This window comes from Crotalus tigris, unplaced genomic scaffold (genome assembly GCF_016545835.1).
Source record: "Crotalus tigris isolate CLP2741 ecotype Arizona unplaced genomic scaffold, ASM1654583v1 scf7180000017736.1026742, whole genome shotgun sequence".
NCBI lineage: Eukaryota > Metazoa > Chordata > Lepidosauria > Squamata > Viperidae > Crotalus > Crotalus tigris.
The window spans coordinates 201142-223426 of record NW_024096602.1 but is presented as its reverse complement, the minus strand read 5'-3'; the positions used below and the strand labels follow the sequence as shown (position 1 = coordinate 223426).

The 22285-nt window shown below is 43.7% G+C and overlaps 1 protein-coding gene across 6 annotated transcripts in view; it reads left to right on the top strand.

The window, feature by feature from the left end:
- Positions 1–7916: 7916 nt before the first annotated feature.
- The window catches only part of LRMDA (leucine rich melanocyte differentiation associated), a 172125-nt gene continuing 157756 nt past the window's right edge, over positions 7917–22285 (top strand). For 5 of the 6 annotated variants that reach the window (XR_005556273.1, XM_039339609.1, XM_039339608.1 and 2 more), the window contains exons 1-2: positions 7917–8086; positions 13602–13702. Coding sequence is in view for 4 of the 6 variants with exons in the window: in XM_039339609.1 (XP_039195543.1) it covers positions 7919–8086; positions 13602–13702 (269 nt within the window). In the remaining 2 variants the exon portion in view is untranslated. The remainder of the gene's footprint in view (positions 8087–13601; positions 13703–22285) is intronic. The other variant, XR_005556274.1, reaches the window with a different exon arrangement.

Below are 22285 nucleotides of genomic sequence, written 5' to 3'. Positions count from 1 at the left end.
AGGCGGGGGGTGGGTGGGAGGGAGGAGTGGGGGGCGGACGTTTTACCTGTGTTGGCAGTTCAAGGCAGCCCAAGGGAAAGTTTGGGCTGCTTTTCGTCCAGGCTCTCAAGAGAAGAAAAAGAAATTCCTGCGGGATTTGCTGATGGAAAAGGGGAGGGGGCGAGGGAGCGAGGGAGGGAGGGAGGGAGAGGGGTCTTCTTAGGACTGACCAGTCAGTTAAAGAAGGAGGTGCTCGACTTGGTCTCCCGCTTTGGCCCTTTTGGGTTTCAAGCCACCATTCGTAGTTTGCCGAAAGCGCCCTCAAATTTCATCAAAGACCCACCCTCCTCCGCCGCCCGTCCCGAGCTTTGATCTCTTGGGAAAGCCACGAAGCCGGGGGGGAGGGGGGGAAGAAGTGAAGGGAAGCCTCTCCAGGTTGGGGGGGAATCTTCCCGGGTCTTTTTTGTGGGGGGGGGGAGGCGGGAGAGAGGTAAAGAAGTGGGGAAGAGGACCCATCGACCCCCCCCCTTTGGCCGCTGCTGACAACCGCCCCGGTCCCAGTCAAAGGGGCTGCTTCGTGGGATCTCACGCAGCTTCATCCCCTCCCCCCAGGCGGGACCCCTCGCCCTCCGCTGCGTCCCCCCTCCCCAAGCAGGGAGCTTTGCAAAGAGCCTCCGGAGGGGTGACCGACCCCCGACCCCCCCAAGGAATTTCGGCCGGGAGGCTCCCCTTCCACCCCCATCCCCACCCCCAGCGATCTGCAGGACCCCCAGGCCGGCGGGGAGCCCCCCTCCCGGGTTCTGCCTTTCCCCCATTGGCGGGGTCGGTGCCCCTCATCCCTCCCCCCCAAAGCGAGGCATCCCTTGGCCGGGCAGGGGAGGGGGCGCGGGGACCAGCGATACTGGGCTGGCCGGCACAATTGCGCCAACGGCAGCCGCGGGTTGGGGGGGGGGCTGGGGAGACCGGTGTGTGTGTGTGGCCAAAGCCGAGGCGGCTCGGACTTCTGCCCCGCAAGCCCGAGAAGAACAACCCCTCCGCCGCACTTCCGCCTAAGGGCGAGCTTGAAGAGAAGCCTCCCCCGGGCCCTAGCGCCCGCCCCTCTGGTGGGCTCAAGCGGACCGAAAACGAAACTCCGCGGTGGGCTCTCCCGCTGGGGGAGAGACCGACCGGTGCTTTCCTGGAGGGGAGCTTTCACTTGGCTCGAAGCCAACTTTCCTTCCGGGTCCGACTGTCCCCCCCCTCCTTAGGAATGGACGGGCAACAAGCCTTTATTTAAATTAAATCTATCTATCTATCATCTATATCGCTCTCTATGTATCTCTCCCTCCCTCCCTCCCTCCCTCCATCCATCCATCTATCTATCTGTCTATCTATCTATCTATTTCTCTCTCTCTCTCTCTCCCCATCCCTCCCTCCATCCTCCCCCCTTCTCTCTATCCATCTATCTATCTGTCTGTCTGTCTGTCTCATCATCTATCTATCTATCTATCTATCTATCTATCTATCTATCTATCTATCTATCTATCTATCTATCTATCTATCTATCTATCTATCTATCTATCTAGGGAGTTGTTGATCTTCCTTGACAACATCAAAACTGTATCCCAAAGGTGCTGAAGAAGCTCCTGGGATGAGAAGAGAAACATCTTCAAAAAAAACAAGGAAGTCCACTTGCCTCCTGGAAAAAGCCCCTTTGGGACAACCAGGACCTGGAGGACGAAGAGCCTCTTGTAGACGTCAGGATTACTTCTGGGTTCTCTTGCCAAAGTAGAACGGCCTTCTTCAAGTGATGTCCTTATTTCTTGAGGACTAGGTCCTCTTTAGTGACTTTATGGGTCACTAAAGACTTGCCTCTAAACCCCCACTTCACCAGTCTTAGAATTATCTGCTTCCCATGGAAACAATAGTAACCTACGAAGCTTCAGATTGTCTTATTACTCTTGATATAATGATGCTGATGGAGAACCACTTAATACTGAATGGAAACAGTTCACTCGGCCAGTTTCTAATATCACCCTTTATTTTGTGGCCCTAGGATTCGGTGGGACCAAAGCTTTAAGCCAGGGTTCTTCGAACTTGGCCACTTTAAGACTTGTGGACTTCAACTCCCAGAATTCCTCAGCCAGCCCTGGCTGGCTGAGGAATTCTGGGAGTTGAAGTCCACAAGTCTTAAAGTGGCCAAGTTTGAAGAGCCCTGCTTTAAGCCTTATTTTGCAAAGGGGCTGAACTTGGAAAGGCAAAATGGGCCTAGGACCCCTTGCAGATGTTCAAAGGGTAAACCTCAAAAGGGATGGTTTTATTTCCTTCCGTTCAGCCGTCTCAGATTCTGGGAGACTGCCTGGACAAGTCCTTCTTGGCAAGGGTTTTTCGGAAGTGGTTTGTCATTGCCTCCTGCCTAGAGCTGAGCCAGAGTGGCTGGCCCACGGTCACCCAGCTGGCTTCATCAGAACTTACAGAGTCTCCCAGTTTCAGGATTAGAAGTCACGATCTCTCAGTTCCAGGATTAGAACTCCCGGTCTCCCAGTTTTAGGATTTGAACTCAGGGTTGTGGGTGCTTCATCACTGGAGGTTTTTAAGGAGAGACTGGACAGCCACTTGTCTGAGATGGTATAAGTTCTCCTGCTTGAGCAGGGGGCTGGACTAGATGACCTCCAAGGTCCCTTCCAGCTCTATTCTAAGAAAGCTGCTTCTGTGCCATTGCTGCCCTAAGGATACTTCTCCATTTCAATCTACAGAGTTGTGGTGAGGTTTAATTATTTCTGGCACTAGGGGCAAACTCTGAAGTATGTTGGCTGTCCCCCAACGCGAAGCAGGTTCAGGCCTGATTAATAACTGTATGGGCGCCCACCAAGGAGTCCTAGGCGACCGGCCAGGGCTAGGAGAAAGCAGGGCCAAACCTCACCTCTCCTGTTGCCAAGAACACACCAAGGCTGTGCTTGTTTGATCCCAGGAGTCAAACTTCATTCAAGGTCGTTTTAGTGCCTAAACAACAAGCAAAGTCGGAGTGACTCCTGGAAGCGGAGCAGGAAGCCCTTAGGCCCTCGTTAAGAGCCTTTTAATGACAGTTAACTGATGCAACTGCAGGGCTTGACCAATCACAGCCTAGCAAAAGGAAGTCGATTCATTTGCGGTCTTTGTAAAAAAGAGAAGAGAAAAGAAAAGGTTGCTGGGACTTGGATGTGCAGCATAAAGAGCCCAATGGGAGAAAAGAAAGAAAGGAAGGAAGAAAAGAAAGAAAGAAAGGAAGGAAGAAAAGAAAGAAAGAAAGAAAGAAAGGAAGGAAAGAAAGAAAGAAAGAAAGAAAAGAAAGAAAGAAAGAAAGAAAGGAAGGAAGGAAGAAAAGAAAGAAAGAAAGGAAGGAAGGAAGGAAGAAAAGAAAGAAAGGAAGGAAGGAAGGAAAGAAAGAAAGGAAGAAAAGAAAGAAAGAAAGAAAGGAAGAAAGGAAGAAAAGAAAGAAAGAAAGGAAGGAAGGAAGAAAAGAAAGAAAGAAAGGAAGGAAGAAAAGAAAGAAAAGAAGAAAGAAAGAAAGAAAGAAAGAAGACGTGAGAAGCTGCTGGAGGAGGAAGGCAGAAACCCCCCCCCCCCAGGACAGGGGGAGGAAACGGACCGAGTAGCAGTTGTCAAAGCTGCTTCCTGCCCTGGGAGCCGATTTCCAAACCGACGCTGCGCCGCGCCGAGAGCGGGGAAAGGCCGGGCGGGCTATTCTTAGCCGCTCCGAGGACCGTCCTTGGTCTGCCTTGTTTCCAGCTTTGAATCGCGGCCGTCGGGTGAATAGCCTTCAAAATGCCGAACCTTCCCGGGGTTTTTCCTTTGGACCCCTCGGGCTCATCCGATTGGGATCCGACTCTGCCCCGCTAAGCAGGCCGCTTGCCCGGCAGGAAGCCAATAGGCTTTTAGTCCCCAGGAGCCTTCTTTTCCTGAAACAAGGCAAGGCGGTACGTTGCCCGTGATGGCTTGGTTGCTCCTGGTTTGTCTTTTAGTTCTGGTCCCCCTCAAATGGCTTTCTGACTTGGCCAGAATCTCGAGTTTCTTTCAGATTGAAATGGAATTCACTCACTCTATGCAGGAGTTCTTCCTTCCTTCCTTCCTTTCCTCCTCCCTCTCTCCCTCCTTTCCTTCCTTCCTTTCTTCCCTCCCTCCTTCCTTCCTCCTTCCCTTCCTTCCTTCCTTTCCTCCTCCCTCTCTCCTTTCCTTCCTTTCTTTCCTCCTTCCTCCCCTGCTTCCCTCCCTCCCTCCTTCCTTCCTTTCTCCCTTTCCTCCCTCCCTCCTCCTTTCCCTTCTTTCCCCCTCCTCCTTTCCTTCCCCCCCTTCCCTCCTTCCCTCCCTCCCACCCACCCACCCACCCACCCACCCGTAGATAGATTCCTGTAGCTAGGCGAGCAGCAATAGAGAAACTGCTCTGAAGCAACTCTTATTGCCGTTCTTGGTTCCTTTTGGATATGATGGGTTGTCTGCATGAAGCAATCAGGAGATCAGTTCACAGAATGAAAAGGATCCCCCTCCCCCTCCCAGACTTATTCGCAATTCCCTTGAAGTTCATAGTGGGAAAACTGTCCCTGGGAAATCAAACAGAAGTGATCATTTCTAGAAATATTATGAAAAGCAACCATCTCAGGAAGCAGCTATTGAAAGTTTTAGACATGCCATTTTAAGTGCAATATTCAATGTAATCCAGCACGAATCCATATCCTGAAATCGAAGACACTCTCCATGACATATTTGCTGGGAAAGGGTTATTAATGCTCGGCTATATTTTCCTTTCTCAGTGCATAGAAAATGCATATTAATTCTTCTACTTTGCGGCCAGTCTCAAATATTATTCACTCTGCTTTATCTATAATTTATCTACAAATGAAAGTGATGACAAATACAATTCCTACATATAAAATGGTGTAGGCTTTCTTCCCTTTAATGCCGAGTACTTCTAAGAACTGATATACACGAAGGAATTAAAATGTTTGCAGTACTTCTAAAGAGTCCTGTGTACTTATAATAAACTCTGTATTTATAATCTGAGAAATTGGAGGCCTTACTTGAAACTGTCTTGGGTATTATACAGATTTCTCTCCCAGAGAAACAAAAAATATATTGAACAATCAGGGACTAATGTATTTATACATTAATCTAAAGCAAAAATGACTAATTAAAAGCAAATCACAGTCTGTTTATTAATGTAAAACAGTTGTAGACAAGGTAGATGAATAAATAATTTTATTTTTTATTTCCTTTATAATGGTTTCTTCTTCTACAAGATAAATCAAATTTATGGATATGTCCCATCATCTTCATCCAAATTGGAATGGCCAGTCTAGAGAAAAGAAGGATTAGGGTGGGACATGGTAGTAGCATTCCAGTATTTGAGGGGCTGCCACAAAGAAGAGGGGTCAAATTATTCTCCAAAGCACCAGAGGGCAAGACAAGGAGCAACTGATGGAAACCGATCAAGGAGAGAAGCAACCTGGAACTAAGGAGGGAATTTCCTGACAGTGAGGACAATTAACCAGTGGAACAGAAGTTGCCTTCAGATGTTGTGGGTGCTCCACCACTGGAGGTTTTTAAGAAGAAGCTGGACAGTCACTTGTCTGAAATGGTATAGGTTCTCCTGCTTGAGCAGGGGGCTGGACTAGAAGACCTCCAAGGTCCCTTCCAGCCCTATTCTGATTCATTGAAGCCTGCGAGAGGCAACAACAAAGCCATCAACTCACCTTTCCTCTTAAAAGCCCCTCCAAAATGGTGACCGACTCTTACAGATGGAGAAAATCGGGTGTAGATTCCAGAGAGCCACAGAGTTGTAAAGAAATGGCCGGTTTTACTGGAAATTCAAACAGACCACGTCTTAGCCAGAAATCAATGAATCAAGACTGAGGCCTGAAACACATTCTGAACTGGCACAGAGTCAGTTGGTGATACTACCCCAGTTGAGAATTGGGGGTTGCTGACGGGTCAAAAGCAGGTTATGATTTCAACAGTTGTGGTTTCTTCCTTCCTGTCACATGCAAAAAAAGAAAAAGAACAAGAAATGAGTCACTTGAGAGGAACATGATATTTTTACTTCACGGGGGACTTTTGAACTGCATTGGCTGTAATGTTTTGAGAGGAGATGTCAAAAGGAACAAAGGTGCAGTTTTTGCTCCATCAGGTTTCCTTTCCAGCAGCATCCATGAAGTTTATTTATTTGATTTTTATCCTGCCTTTATTACTTTATATAAAGAACTCACAGTGATGAGCATATATAATATTCCTTCCTCCTTCTATTTTCCCCCTAACAACAACCCTGTGAGGTGGGTGGGACGAAGAGTGAGTGACTGGCCCAAAGTCACCCAGCTGGCTCCCATGGCTAAGGCGGGACTAGAACTCACAGTCTCCTGCTGATTGGTTCCACGTTTCCCAGCTGGCTCTCATGGCTAAGGTGGGACTAGAATTCACAGTCTCCTAGTGATTGGTTCCAAGTTTCCCAACTGGCTCTCATGGCTAAGGCGGGACTAGAACTCACAGTCTCCTGCTGATTGGTTCCACGTTTCCCAGCTGGCTCTCATGGCTAAGGTGGGACTAGAATTCACAGTCTCCTGGTGATTGGTTCCAAGTTTCCCAACTGGCTCTCATGGCTAAGGCGGGACTAGAACTCACAGCCTCATGCCTTAATGGCTAGATCAAACTAGTGGCTAGTTTTCTTAACAAGGGTTAGGGAAACTATTTGCCACCATCTTTTCTACTCCCACCTTGTCCTACGCAGTGTTTCTCAACCTTGACAATTTTAAGGCATGTGGACTTCAACTCCCAGAATTCCACAGCCAGCATTGCTGGCTGTGGAATTCTGGGAGTTGAAGTCCACATGCCTTAAAATTGTCAAGGCTGAGAAACACTGTCCTACGGGAAGGGGGGAACCCATCTGTCTGTAAAACAGGACTCAGCCTTCTTAGCTTCCGGTCCCAGACAAGATTAGCCGGCAGTTGACAAGGCAAGGCCAACAATCCACAGACGGGGAGTTCCAAGGACGATTTGGCCTTCCAGGAATACAGGGAGGAGAGCCCCCTCCTCAGTGCCCCTGGATGGAGGCTGCTGGAAACACCCGGGCACCTGCCTCAGGGCTTTTGCAAGCCTCCTGTCCCCAGAGACGGTGCCCGAGAGCACCACCACCACGGTTTCCCGAGCTCTTAGAAAGCTGGTGCGGAGGGGAGGCTGGACTAGAAGACCTCCAAGGTCCCTTCCAGCTTTATTCTATTCGAATGGTACTTCGGACAGGTGTATTGTGATCCTCTGGCAGGTGAGTTTGAAAGCGCCCGAAAGAAGCAGCCAGGGGTGCTTCCTCCTTATTGCAATACAGATAGTCCTCGACTTACGACCGCAATGGACTCCAACATTTCTGTCATTAAGTGAGATATCTGTTAAGTGAGCTTTGCCCCATCTTATGGCCTTTCTCACCACAGTTGTTAAGTGACTCACTGCAGCTGACCAGTCACCCGGTCGTTAAATGAATCGGGCTTCCCTGTGGACTCTGCTTGTTCAAAGGTCGCCCAAGGGGGTCTTGTGTCCCTGGGGCACTGTGCAACCGTCGTAAATGTGAGTCAGTTGCCCAAGGGGCGGAATTTCGATCAGGTGACCATGGGGGAATGCTGCAAGGGTCGCTAAAAATCCGTCCTAAGCCCCCTTTTTTCAGTGCCGTCGCAACTCTGAACGGTCACTAAACGAACTGTCATAAGTCCAGGTCTACCTGCAGCATTAAAAGTCCACAAAGGCTTGGCAGCCCACCGCCCAGGCCTCTTTTCTTCCTCGGATCAGCCCCCCCCCCATGTTTTGAAAGATTTGAGAGGCGACGAGTAAATTGGGGCGGGGGGGGGGCTCCGTCTTCGGCCCATCCCGCTCGGGCTCCCCGCAGCCCAGAAGGTGCCCCGGCCCCGGGCGAGGCGAGCTGGCCCGGCAGCCGCTCTTCCGCCCGGCCATGAGCTGGGCGCCTCCAGGAAGCGCGCTCCCCGCTGGGGCTTCGGCCGGGCCGGAGGGAGGGGCCCCTCGCAGCTGGCCGGCCGCGCCCCCCGCCCCGCCCCGCCCGGAGAGCCCCGCCGTCGCTGGCAGCGCAGCCATGGCCGGGTGGCTGGTGGATGGGACGCAAGTAAGTGCTCCCCGCGCTCAGCCTCCTCCTTCTCCCTTCTTTCCTCTCCTCCTCTTTTCCTCCTCCTCTCCTCCTCCGGCTCCCCTTCCTCTTCTCCTTTCTTCCCCTTCCTCCTCTCCCTTCTTTCCTCCTCTTTTCCTCCCCTCCCTCCTTTTCTTCTCCTCCTCTCCCTCTTCTCCTTTTCCCCTTCCTCGCCCCCCCCGCTCCCCGAAGCCCACGTGCGCGCCCAAACTTTCCCAAACTTTCCCTCGACGCCGCCCCCTTTCCCTCTGTCGCGCTTGGCCCCGCCCCCTCCCGCCTTTCGGGCTTCCGCCTGCCCGGCGGGAGGAAAAGGGGCGGGAGCGAGACGCCCCTCCCCAGCAGGGGGGGCCCACACGCGCGTGCTCGCCTGCGGGGGTCCCTGGCTGCGAAGCCCCCCTCGCCGCCTCCTTCCTTCTTCTCCTCCTCCTCCTCCTCTTCCAGAGTTACCTGGGTTGGTGTCAACGGGCGGAGGAAAACAAGATCACGTGATAGAGTGCCTTGCGGCCAGTCCTCGACTTACGACAGCTCCTTTAGTGACCACCCGAAGTCACGAGGGTAGGGAGAAAAGGGGCTTAGGATTGTTTTTCACAGTCACGTGGCTTGCATTCAGCTGCTTGGCAAGTGACTCCTACTTATGATAGTTGCAGCATCCCCTGGGGTCACGTGGTCCCCTTTTGCGACTGTCTGACTAGCGAAGTCAGTGGGGAAGCCCTGTTCACTTAATAACTGAGTCGCTAACTTATAAAACCCACAGTATGTAGGAGTTTGGTATCTGCAAGTAGTCCTCCATTTATAACCACAGTTGGGATCAGAATGTCCATTGTTAAGCAAGGCAATTGTTAACTGAGTGGCCATGCTCGTTAAGCGAATCACATAGTTATAAGTCAGGGCTCTTAAAACTTGGCCCTTTGATGACTTGTGGACTTCAACTCCCAGAATTCCTCAGACAGCCTCCATTTTGTTTGTTAGATTTAAGACGGGGGTCTTCAAACTTGGCCCTTTGATGACTTGTGGACTTCAACTCCCAGAATTCCTCAGCCAGGCACACGTGCCCTGGCTAAGGAATTCTGGGAATTGAAGTCCACAAGTCATCAAAGGGCCAAGTTTGAAGACCCCTGTTCTAAGTGAATCCAACTTCATCCAACTCGATTTTGCTTGTGGGAAGCTGGTAAATGATGACCTGACCTCAGGATACCGCAAATGTTGTAAACCCATGTCAGTTGTCAAGCCTCTGAATTTTGATCATGTCACAGTGAGGACGTTCTGATGGTTGTAAGTGCGAAGACTGGTCATAAGTGTGAGGACTAGTTGCAAGTCCCCCTTTTCCGTGCTGCTGTAACTTCGAATGTCTGTAATTTGAAGACTATCTGCGCTCTTCTTTACAAAACAGCCAGGATCTGGCAATTTAAGATATAAAGAAAACAAAGTTTGTTTTGCTGGACTTGTGCTTGCTGGTAGCCATTAAGAAGGCAGTTTGAGAGTTAACCAGGTTCTTCCTTGTTTAATCCCTTTTCCGACACTACAGTCTTTTGAATCAGCATCCTGGGGAGAGAGGTTGTTTGCCCACCCTTGGCTGGGAATAACTCTCGTCTGCTTTTAGATCCGCAGCAAACTTTAAAATTCCTGACGTGTAATATAAGCTGTTTGCTCAGCGGATATCTGCCATTTTATCTACATATATATGGTACCTGATAAAGTGCAGCTAAGTCTGCTGCATAACCAAACAGTCCAGTGGTTTAAGTTGTACAAACTTGTATTTGGACAGTGAACAAAAAGTTCACAGGGTCTTTTTTTTTTTTTTCTTATTCGAGAAGGAAGGAAAAAAGTTTGGGCAACCATTGGCTGGATTAGCTTAATATTTTTTTAAAAATCCCGATTGGCCAAACAAGTCTTTTTCTGAGGTTAGTTTAATTGATTTAACAATTCGAAGCAACCATCAACACCAACATTGTTTTGGCTCAGCATATTGGGGGCTTGGACCTTCCATGATTTCTACATTGCAGAATTTTATGTACTTAGTTTCTCTTTGTGATGAAAACACATAATGGTTTTGATCACATGGGTTACTTTCTATCCAGTACTAAGGTCAACAACAAAATGTTGCTTAAAGAAGTAGAAACATATTAAAGTAGATAAAAGTAAACAATAAATATTATGATTGGTTATAATGGAGTTTATAGATAACAAAACAAAAATTTGCCACACAGGAGCTGAATCTTATTGGCCAGCTAACAACAATTATAAAGTTCCAAATGACCCAGAAATTTAATTAATAGGTGGGAGTAATAAAACACAGCCGTACCTTTTAATAAATGGGGTAGTGCAACATTACATGGATTATATTTTCAGCTCTTCTCAAGGACAGAATCTTGAAGAACAAGGGATTTTTCTGAACTTTTCTTCAAGGGCAGCTGTTGAAAGTGAAATATTAGGTCAACACTGTCCTCAATTTAGGGATGCATAGGTTGGTTTAAATGTCTTATATATTGTGAGGACAATTAAACAATGGAACAGTTTGCCTTCAGAAATCGTGGGTGCTCCATCACTGGAGATTTTCAAGAAGAGGCTAGCTAGACAACCACTTGTCTGAGATGGTATAGACTCTCCTGCTTGAGCTGGACTAGAAGAACTCCAAGGTCCCTTCCAGATTCTATTCTATTCTATTCTATTCTATTCTATTCTATTCTATTCTATTCTATTCTATTCTATTCTATTCTATTCTATTCTATTCTATTCCATTCCATTCCATTCCATTCTATTGAATACATTGTAGAATGGAATGGAATAGAATAGAATAACAGAATTGGAAGGGACCTTGGAGGTCTTCTAGTCCAACCCCAGGCTTGTCAGAAAGTTGTGAAAGGGAACTCACCCAATCCTTGGGACTGTCATAAACAGGAGTCAGTTTGCCAAGTGTCTGAATTTGGATTGCATGACCATGGGAATACTGCAACGGTAGTAAGTGTAAAAAACGGCCATAAGTCACTTTTTTCAATGTTGTCGTAACTTCAAATGGTTGCTAAAAGAACCATTGTAAGTTGAGGACTACCTATATTGGGTTTTTATTTTTGTAAGCCACCCATAATCTCTGAGAGTGAGTGGGTGGCCATATACATTTAAATAATACAATAATAAAATAAAAATAATAAAATAAAATAAAGTAAAATAAAATAAAAAGGCACCAATTAAGATCTGTGGATGAACCTTTGCTACTAGTGCATTAAGAGATATAGATATCAATATTTCTCCTCTAGAGTAATAAAAAAGTTTGCAGAGCTGCATGTTGTTTTTAAAAAGCTTAGTGGTCCAGGCGGGAGGGTTGACAGAGGACTGGAAGATCTTTACTAATTCTGGAGCAGAATTCAAAATAATGACATTGACATCCATACCTTTCCTCGTAGTAATTCTGGATATTGTGAAAATTGGGCTTTTAGTAGAATTGACTGTAAGAAAAAGGATAGCAGATGCCTTAAAAAAAAAAAAAGGAATAAAATCACAAGAATGAAGCCCTGTTGTGTTTTTTTTTTCCAGCTCATGTGTTCGCAATAAAACTATTTCTCCATAGTCAGTGATCTCTTTCTCCGATAAAGTTACGGAAGAAGAATGGATTAAAGCAGATGAAATACTACAGTATCTGTCTGCAATCATTTTAAGACCTGCTGAACTACAAGGGTGATTTGTAAAGTTAGGGGAGGCATTGGCAAGTTGTCAACGGAAAGTCGATTGCGTGTTAGAAAACATGAGTTATCATCCAAACACAACTTGCCGGATTCTTGTTTCCTTGTTTTTATCTGGAACTTGGAGAAATGGAGCTTCAGAGACAAATGGAAACTTCATAAGGACCTTAAAAATGGAGCTCTGAACAGAATATATGATTACTTGGCTGTTAAAACTACTCTAACTAATAGGAACCTGTCAAAATTATTCTTGCAAATGTACAATATATCACTGTGGGGTTTTTTTTTTGTCTGAATATAAAACATTGGATCAACTTTCCTAAGTGACCTACTAAAGTTCATGATAAATTTTATTGGAGATTTCAAAGATATGCTGCATTTTCCCCTAAACTTTCAAACACCGATAAACCTCCAGGTGGCCTCAAGGATTCTCTAAAAGAAGACAAATGACCAGCTGTCTGCAAGGAGTATAAATCCTTCCATTCCCCACCATCTTCTGGACTAGGCAGCCATTTGACCAGGATGGTATAAGGTCTCCTGCCTTGGGCAGGGGGAGTGGACCCAAAGACTTCCAAGCTCCTTCCAGCCTTATGTCTCTGTGATTCAATTCATGAATTAGTATCCCCTTAAAGCAGTGGTTCTCAACCTGTGGGTCGGGACCCCATTTGGGGTTGAACGACCATTTCACGGGGGTCGCCAAACAACGCAGTCCGCCATTTTCCCCCCCTTTTCCTTAGCTGTGCTACTCCCTTTTATTCTACTGGCTTTTGAAAGCCAATAGAATAGACTCTCTTGAATAGAGTCTAATTCTATTGGCTTTCAAAAGCCAATAGGAATTGTCCAGGCTGTCTCTGCCCTGCTGAGCCCGCCAAAAGTCCCATTCTGCAAACGGTGCTGCACCAGTTGAGTAGTCCTCGACTTACGACCGGTTGAGTAGTCCTCAACTTAACGACCGGTTGGGGGTCGCGGCATTAAAAAGGTTGAGAACCACTGCCTTAAAGGCTTTGGATAACTGCAGTACGATCACTCCACTCTGCAATGTATTTGTAGAAGAAATTGGAGAATGCAGTGTCTGCTTGCCTGTGTAGTATGTCCCTGGGTTACATGCATGTTGAGGTTAAAAGTGTCAATAATCCCAAATTGCAAGCACAGCTGGCTCCTTACATGGGTGTTATGCACGGAGGCCCCGCTAAAGCTCTGTAGAAGTTGGAAAGCAACTTGACTTAATCTTGATTCCTACCCTAGGAAGAGGGAGCAATCGGGACCCATATTATCTGATTCAGGGACGGAGATAGTGGGCCCCAATTTAGGAAGATCTAAATTAAAATTTAGCTCTTTACCTTGAATTCATTATATGAACTCTACGCTTCATATTCTTTCCATCTGCGATCGTATTGGCTTATTTCACACAAGGCTCACTGCAATAATGCCAGTGTAGACTTAGGAAAGCGTTACACAGAAATGCAAGGTCCCTGCTAATACTTTCTCATAAAGCAAGCCTCTGATTTCTCTTCCATTTCAGACTGTTTGAGAGCCACACAAAATAAACTTAAGATAAAAGGATGGCCGAAATTATGCGGGCTGTTTAATTAACATCTTCATTTTGAAATTCTGAAATTTCAAATCAGCCTAGTGGTAGAACTTGATAAAACAGTAATACAGGTAGACCCGGACAGCTGATGAAAGCAATTTATTATCTCAAACATTCAGTTTCAGTTTTCAGCAATTTGCTTTACAGAGGATTGCTAAACGGGGAGAGATGCCTCCAAATCCCAAAATGCATAGTTACTAATCTCTCCCATTTTTCATCCTTATAGGTGTCTTACATTGGCCAGGACTGCAAAGCAATTCCAGAATTCCTTGGGAGAAAATATGGAAGCATCGCGAAAAGACTGGATCTCAGCTTCAACTTATTACGGTAGGACATGCATGTAAATGGTTAAGCTGCACCTTAACAGGGGAAACTTCCTTGTTCTTTTTTTGTTGTAGGTCATTGATATTTGTTTAATTCTGGACACGTTTATCTAATTTCATAGACATTGTACCAAACACAATTGCAGGAAGCTATATGTATTTAATATCTTCTTTACGTACGGGAGAATATTAGCCAAAAGGATTGCTTGACCCCTTGATTATAGCTCAGCTTTTGTTACATAAGTTTTTTTTTACATGTCTTTTTTGTTACCCGGTTTTGCTAAAAGAAGAACAAAATGAGAATGGATTCAAGGAGCAGAGGGAAAAAAACTGATTCAAAAGGTTCATAAAAAGATCTGTTTCTTAAAAAAAAACCCCAATTTCCTTGATTTTGGAATGAAAAGAGTTTCTTGACTCTGAATACATCGCAGCTGTGGAAATAATACCTGGTTAGTATTTTTGTTCTGAGCAGAATTTGTCACCCAGTTTCACCCAGGTTAGCCTTGCAGAATTGGATGTCTCTGCTTAAACCAAGGTCTTCAAACCCTTTACAACACTTGGGTACCTGAGACTGTAGCCCCCGCCCCCCCATCCCAGACTATGCCGAGGAGGAAAGCTAAGACAAAACCAGAAGCTCCCACACAGAAAGACCCAGAGCCTCTAAAGCAGCGGTCTTCAAACTTGGCCCTTTTATGACTTGTGGACTTCAACTCCCAGAATTCCTCAGCCAGGCACGCGAATTCTGGAAGCCGATGTCCACAAGTCATAAAAGGGCCAAGTTTGAAGACCCCTGCTTTAAAGTCTCAACTGAGACTGGGGACAAGGTGATCTGCTTTTCCACCACGCATCTTCTCTCCCAAAACTGAGCTGGGGAACAGCAGTCCTTTATGGTGAGACATCTCATTACCTTTAATTGTTATTGGAATAGTTGCTTTTTTCCCCATCCAGAATTAGAACTTATATAAGAGTTGCTTAAAATTTGCAAATGTAGCGTCTGGTTGATATCCGTACGGTGATGTGATTCCCAGCTCAGGAACACCTCTGCTACCCCAGAATTATGGCCAGGTATAGGATGTGGGAGGAGGTTCCCCGAGACTTCTCCAGAACCTTTATTTTGGGGTACTCATGGGAATGTTGATCTCCTAGAAAACTTGCATTGGGTCTTGTGTGAGATTGATGTATTTCCTTCCCGGGAAGTTCCTCTACAATCTCAGTCAACCTGGTCATGGAGCATCTATGGATGAGAGTGGATGGTCCACTAGCAGGTATGGTTGAATTCCGCAGATTGCTGATCTTTGAAGGCTCCTCGGACTTCCTCTCCAGGTGTCCTAGAAGGTCTACCTGTGTCTTATGTTGGGAAATAAAGGGAAACACCACTGGAACGCAGAATGCTTTGGAATGATGGACTGGGGAGGACGGATCCTCTGCAGACGATTAGAAATAGAGAAACATAGAACGTGGAGGGCTGAACAAGACCTAGCATTCCACTGAATCTGCTCTTTGAGCGTGTTTTTTGTTTTCCTTTCAAAAAAATTATTTATGCATTTATTTACTGATGTATTATTTATTTATTATTGTTGATTATTATTTTTATACTTTTATCTGTTTTATTTATTTTATTTTTTTGTCGGATGACGGACAACATGTTTATCCCAAACTCACTACCTCTTCTGGAAGTTGGTTTTGAGCTTCCGCTACTCTTCCTGTGAAGTCATGCTTTCTGACATGACTTTTGAAGGTCTCTCCTCTCCGTCTGAGGTTACATCTCCATCTTCTTGATTTTTACTTAGTGTTTGGTAGGGGTGTCTTCATGCTGCAGCAGTTGGCGTGTATGGATGAGCTCTTAAAAACTCATATGTATTTTTTAAAATATATTTTATTGATTTTTTTTAACATAATCGCCATAATATTTGGTAAAAAGCTCGTTGTCTGGGTTTATATTAAACAATCACTAACAATTCGTTTCTATAACCTATAATCCACATAGAAGCTTTGCTTGATTTTTCTCTTCTTCCAATAATATTCTCTTTGCCAACTTTGAATTAATACAATTCTTATTATTTTGATAAGTAACAATTAAGTATAAAGATTTTTCCAACATTTCTACAAATAATAATCACATCCATATAATGCTTCTTTTCTATTTAGAGATTTTGGTTGTCTCGTCAGAGATCCTGTTTACAATTCTTATTTACATTTGTTTTACCCACAGGGTTCAAAACATTCTTACTCGTTAAGATTTTCTCAAAATTGATTACATTTAAATATTTAAGTCTATTTTCTTCATACACGCCATCCCAACACTTTTACATTTCTCATGTCTTAAAAAATAAAAACAAAAAAGAGAAGAAAAAAAAAGGAAGAAGAAAGAATAAGAAAATAGTATACTACTTAAAATACATACCCCTCTTAAACTAATATACATTTGTTTCCAAAATTTTTCTGTTCTTTTAAAAACTCATATTTTTTTTGGTTCTGGACTTTTTTCCTTGGCAAATGATTCACAAACAAAGCTTTGGTCAAATTATTTGCAAATGGGAATGAGATTCTAGTTTGTTCTTAGCTTTAGCAGAAAATAATGGTATCTTGATGTGTGTGAAGATAGGAAGAGAGTTCGTGTGTCGGTAAAGAATGTGTGTTTTATGGAAATGAATTACACAATTATATAACCTGCAATCATTTCTGTGGATTACTTAGATTAGTTTACAATGTACTCATTGGCTATGCGCTCCTTAGTCATAGTTCTGAGAGAGATGATGGCCCCAAATTAAAACAATTTCTATGTATTACTGGCCTATCTGATCCATGATGGACGTATCAAGTGTCTCTTGTCATTACCTTTCTTCTTTTTCTTTTTTCTGATAATTCAACTTATCCTTGCTTTTAATTTAATTTTTCAAGTAGCATAAAGTATGATTGGGAGCTTGCTCAGTCAGGGATTTGTTAGGCTTCCTGGAAATCTTGAAGTGAAAAGGGAAAAAAAAAATGACATTACCGATAGCAGCTATGTGCGTTCCTGATTTGATAATAGCAGAAGGGAACTGGGTCTACTAGTGTTTTGGCTTGCTTAAAGAAAGCAAGAAAATAGATCTAAATTAAAATGCATTTAGATTTAGCATGAATGCAAGGTATGCAAATGGATATGATATGATAGTAGCTTACATAACGCTCTTCTTTGGCTAACTTTTGTGTTACCCAGTTTTAAAAAGAGAAGAAATGCAACTTAATGGAAGTCGGGCATGTTTTAAGGCAGCAAGACAAAATAGGCCAGGCGCCTAAAAAGTCTAGTTTCTTCTACCTTGTATTGCTCAGGGCTTACATTTGACAAAAACCAAAGATGTAACCGACACCAATGCTTCCTTAAAAAAAAAAAGAAAAAGGGAATGGATCTTTTCAATAGCAAGTTGTGATGTTATCTGGATTATCTTCCTTTACCTTGATACAGGTGGTCCTTGACTTATGTCCATTTATTTAGTGACCGTTCAAAGTTACGACAGCACTGGAAAAAAAAGACTTACAATGGGTCCTCGCGTTTATGACCGTTGCCGCGTCTCTACACTCGTGTGATCAAAATTTGGGCACTTGGCAACTAGAATGTGTTTGTGACGGTTGCAGTGCCCCACAAGCGAAGTTAATGGGGGAAGCCAGATTCGTATAACGACCGTGTGATTCACTTAATGGCCACAGCACAAGATGTCGTAAAATTGGGTGCTGCTCACTTAACAATCAGTTGGGTCTCAATAAAAGCCATGAGTCAAGAACTATCTTGTATTTGTTAATAAGATTTTTATGTCACTTTTACACTTTTACAAGCCGGTGTCTGGCAAAATAAGGAAAGAGAGATGTTAAAATGAAGCATGACAAAGAATAAAAAATGATATTTTAAAATCTGCCTCAAACTACTTTAAAAAGAGATCCCTTTGTTCCTTTTTATAATGGAAAGAGATAAGAGGATGTGATAAAGGAGAAGGTGTGTTTTTTTACATCACCTTAAGCATGGAGTCTCTGAAAGAGCCTCTCCATGCAAATATATTATTCTCAGATCAAATAATGTGGATTTTAAAGTTGCATCAGAAGACCCTTAAAGTAGGTCTGTCAGTCCTGGCTGTGGTGAATGAAATTGGATTGCTGCAACAAGTTTGCTAGAACACAGAAGGAAAACAATTGATTTTTGTCTTTTTAATATTAATTAATATGACGATTGTACGTTGCCTGGAGTTATTTGAGCTGTGAAACACGCAGGCACAAACACACATACAGACATACAGACCCACCCACCCACATGCATATATGCTTTAGGATCCTTTGTATTGTAAAATAAATGAAAAAATAAAATAAAATAAATGAAATGAGGAAAAAGCTATTTAAAATATGCAGCCTAAAAAGAAACAACTCTGAAATCGGGATACTGAGAGATCATCAGTCTGGTTTTAGTTTTAGCTGACTAGTGTGCAATATTATGGATAAATAGAAAAACTAATGTCATTTGGTATTTTTGGCAATATGGATGAAATATCCTTCCGTGAGCCAATCTTCTCTCTCTGTTGTCCACCTCAACTCTTGACTTGTACATATATTTTCACCACTTTGGAATTTTTAGCAAGGGCGAATGTTTTGTCCTGAAAAAAGCAACAACAACAGATTGCTTCAGTCCCACCTTAGGAGGAAGTGCAAGAAACAAGTTTCTCTCTTATTTAATTTGTAGTGTTTCTTTCAGCTCTGAAACCAATGAGTGGTTTAGACCAGCCTTTTTAAAAAAATGCTCCTGGTTTGGAGAATTTGGGTGCAATAATTTTGCAGGATTTTCTGGAGCAAGAATTTTGTGGGACCAAATAATCCACAGCTGACACAAGAAGTGTTGAAACTTGTTTGACGGAAACCTTTTTTGGACTTGGGTCAAACCCTAAGAGGCTTATCGCAAGAGAAATATCTCTTGGTGTGGAAAAGATGGATAAACTTTATACAGTATAAGTATGATATTAAAAGATATTATTTAGCTTTTGAATAATTTATGTTTGAAGTTTAAAGTTTAAGATAATAAGTATTTTTTATTATATATATATATTGAACTTTTTTATTATATATATATATATATTGGATTATTTTTTTTAATGTAACTTTTGTTTGAGGTTTATTTAAGTTTAAATGTTTTGTATTCTTAGTTCTAGTTAACCCTGTATTCAGCTCTGGGAAGAGGGGGGGAGGGTTTTTGGGAGGGTAGGGAGGTAGTGGGAGGGGGATTTTATTGTAAAATTGTAAAAACTTTTAATAATAATAATAAAAAAACCCTAAGAGGCTTTGGATACCATTTCACTAGAACAATTCTGGGTATTTCTGGCTGAAATTCTCCCCCCCCCCATCTAGCTGGCTCCAGTTCTAAGCCCATAAAAAGGAGAAGGAGAAACAAAGGAGAAATTTAAGATAAAGCATGTCATCCTTTTAAAAAATGCACTATTGTTGAAACTTTTCATTGTGGTAGCTTTTATTAGGCACCGGGAATATTTCCCTTGTAATTGGGCAAACCTTAATAGTCGCAATTGCATATTTATCAGTGTGAGAGGCTGTTAATAATGTAGCTGTCATGCACAAACACATTTCTGCATGAAATCCATTTAGTCCTTGCATTGTTCGGTCCTGGAATGTCACCGGGATATCAAAGCCCTCCACCCTTCCAGGCTTCAGCCCAGAGGCCTGCAGAGGCAGGGAGAAAGGGCCGGATCAATAAATGTAACATGTTAATGCCAAGCAAATAGAATAAAAGATTTTCTCTTGACAAGAGATGAAAAATCACCTTGTGTCAGCTGGCATGGCGTTGCCGTTTCAGCAGAGACACTCGAAAACTTGATCTGACAAGGAAAGAGGAGAGATGATGGCTTTGAGATGCTTTTGTTTCAAACTTCTTCTTCTTCTTCTTTTTTTTGACCTGTCAGGCTTTTGAATTGGTCCACCCCCCCTTCTTTCCCCCCCCTTTTTTGTCATGTGAAAATTGTAGTCTGAGGCAGTTTGGAAGCCCTTCCTCTCCTCAAATGGGGGAATTGCTGCTGTTTAATTGATTCACTTAGCATTTGAAACTGTCACGCATTAATAATTGCTAAATCCTGTAGGTGCTCTCTGATGTGTCACTCTTGAATGTGTAGTTATCAGAAAATTAATATCCTTAATGAACCAACACTTCAGACTAGCATTGCGTGAAATTCTCCTTTTGCCCTTTTCATTTCCTGAATGTATTCCAGCCAGTTTTTGGAGGGATCTCTTCCCGGGGGCTGTATTTCGTTCCTTCTGATGCCCAACAATTGCCTCGTTGCTTTGGGTACACAGTGTGCAAAATGACAAATGCAGTAATTATACTGGAGTTAGTAATTAACATAATTATAGTCAATTATGACAAATACAGTACAGAGAGAAATAAATGGGGAGGGGGGAGAAATTAGCAAGCTAATTGATTTATCTTTTTATGTTGTTGCAACTGGCAATTGTAATCCCATTCGTTCCCTGGGAAATTTAAAGTGATGTTTACACCGAGGGCATTTTGTTATGAACTGTTACTCTGCTCATGTTTATCTACACAGTATTCCTTTCCCCCCCCTTCTTTCTTTCTTTCTTTCTTTCTTTCTTTCTTTCTTTCTTTCTTTCTTTCTTTCTTTCTTTCTTTCTTTCTTTCTTTCTTTCTTTCTTTCTTCCCTCCCCCTCCCCCTTCCTTCCTTCCTTCCTTCCTTCCTTCCTTCCTTCCTTCCTTCCTTCCTTCCTTCCTTCCTTCCTTCCTTCCTTCCTTCTGCAATCTAATCCCATTTGTTCCCTGGGAAATTTAGAGTGATGTTTACACCGAGGGCATTTTGTTATGAACTGTTCCTCTGCTCATGTTTATCTACACAGTATTTCCCCCCCCCCTCTCTCTTTCTTTCTTTCTTGAATATATCAGGGAGGGAGAAATTGGAAACAATCCCCTCAGCCTATTTTAAACAGCATTCTTTTTTTCTCCAGCCCCCCCCCCCAATAAAATCAACCCATCAGGTCTGGTTTGTGGGATTTTGTTTGATGGGATTTTACTTCTCCCTGTGGATCTTGTGTTTGCTTGGGAGAACTGGTGGTGCCTGGATTGTGATATACATACATACATACATACATACATACATACATAATACATACACACATAACTTACATACATATATACATACACATAAACATAGTGTGTGTGTGTGTATATGTGTGTGTGTGTGTGAGAGAGAGAGACAGAAAGACACAGAGAGAGAAAATGAGAGAGAGAGAGAGAGAGAGATTTATCATCCATAGTATTTGGTGCTTGGCTTTTTCTTCTTTTCTGCTATGGGAACGCTAGGGAAGTAAATAAGAAACTGACAAATTCACTTCAGTTTTTCTGACAGGGCTGATCTGAGATTCTTTTTTTTTTTTTTTTTGTCTCTGTTGCTTGAATTAAAGCTTCTAGGCAAATATTCTAATGGTTGAACATTGCTTGAAATTTCTTTCCCTTTGGCTATATTGCTTCCAACCGAAGAGCGTCTCAGCTTTTGGAAATGATATTTTCAAAGATTCTAAAGGGAAGGATCTCTAATAGCCTGCTTCTCTGAGGCTAGAATGTTCTAGAAAGAGAGCAAGCTTTGGGAAAGCAGATTGAGAAGGCCAGGTGCTTGGGCTCGCACACGTATGAATTCAGCCTGGGGACGAGAGCTTCTCGGCTTTCCCTTCCACTTGCTTTTCTGTTAGGCAAGCCAGCCTCGTAGCTAGCCAGGACTTGCCATTATATAAATATCTGCATAGTTGGGTTGTTTTGGCCTGGGGAGAGAATGGGAATCGCAGAAGCGCTTTCTCAAGGGGGGGGTGGGCGACTGAAATGGGAGGAAATCGTAACTGGTTCCCAGTTGAAGTACAGCCAAATACCCCCTCCAGTTGCCAATAATTCAGTTGGGATGATGAAGAATGATGGAGGAGTTGGATAATGATGGACGGGAGATGGGCAGCATAGAAAATCCATCCATCCATCCATCAGTTCATCAATCCATCCATCCACCAACCCATCAAAATCAGAAACTATTTTTCTATGCAATAGTTGAGGTTAGCTTGAGGCTACAGTTTGTCAACCTTGGCAACTTTAAGATGCAGAATTCTGGGAGTTGAAGTCCATCTATCTTCCAGTGGCCAAGGTTGGGAAACCCTGCTCTAGAGGTACCCCAAGGCTACAGGAAAGTTAATTCGCTTGCTCTGCATGCCACTAGGGTTTATCAATGAACTTTGGCGGTTGGGGGGGCTTCAAAAAAACTTAGCATAGGTTTTGGCAGCTGTATACTATGGAGGCTGGGCACAGCTGCTGTGCTGGTATCCCCCAGTCTTCACGGCACACAGGTACCAAGTGTTACCTGTGCAAGTATCACCTATGCATAGGTCCAGATATGGCTGGGGAGGGCCTCACCCTCTTCACCAGTTTTGGTAATTAGTTTTGGTATTCCTTTTGATTTATGTTCTATCATTCCCTTTATAATCTGTGTTTGGGATCCAATGGTTGATTGCACATCTTGATTTTACAATGGATTGAAAGGCAGGATCTAAATCTAATCAGATTATCATAAACCTA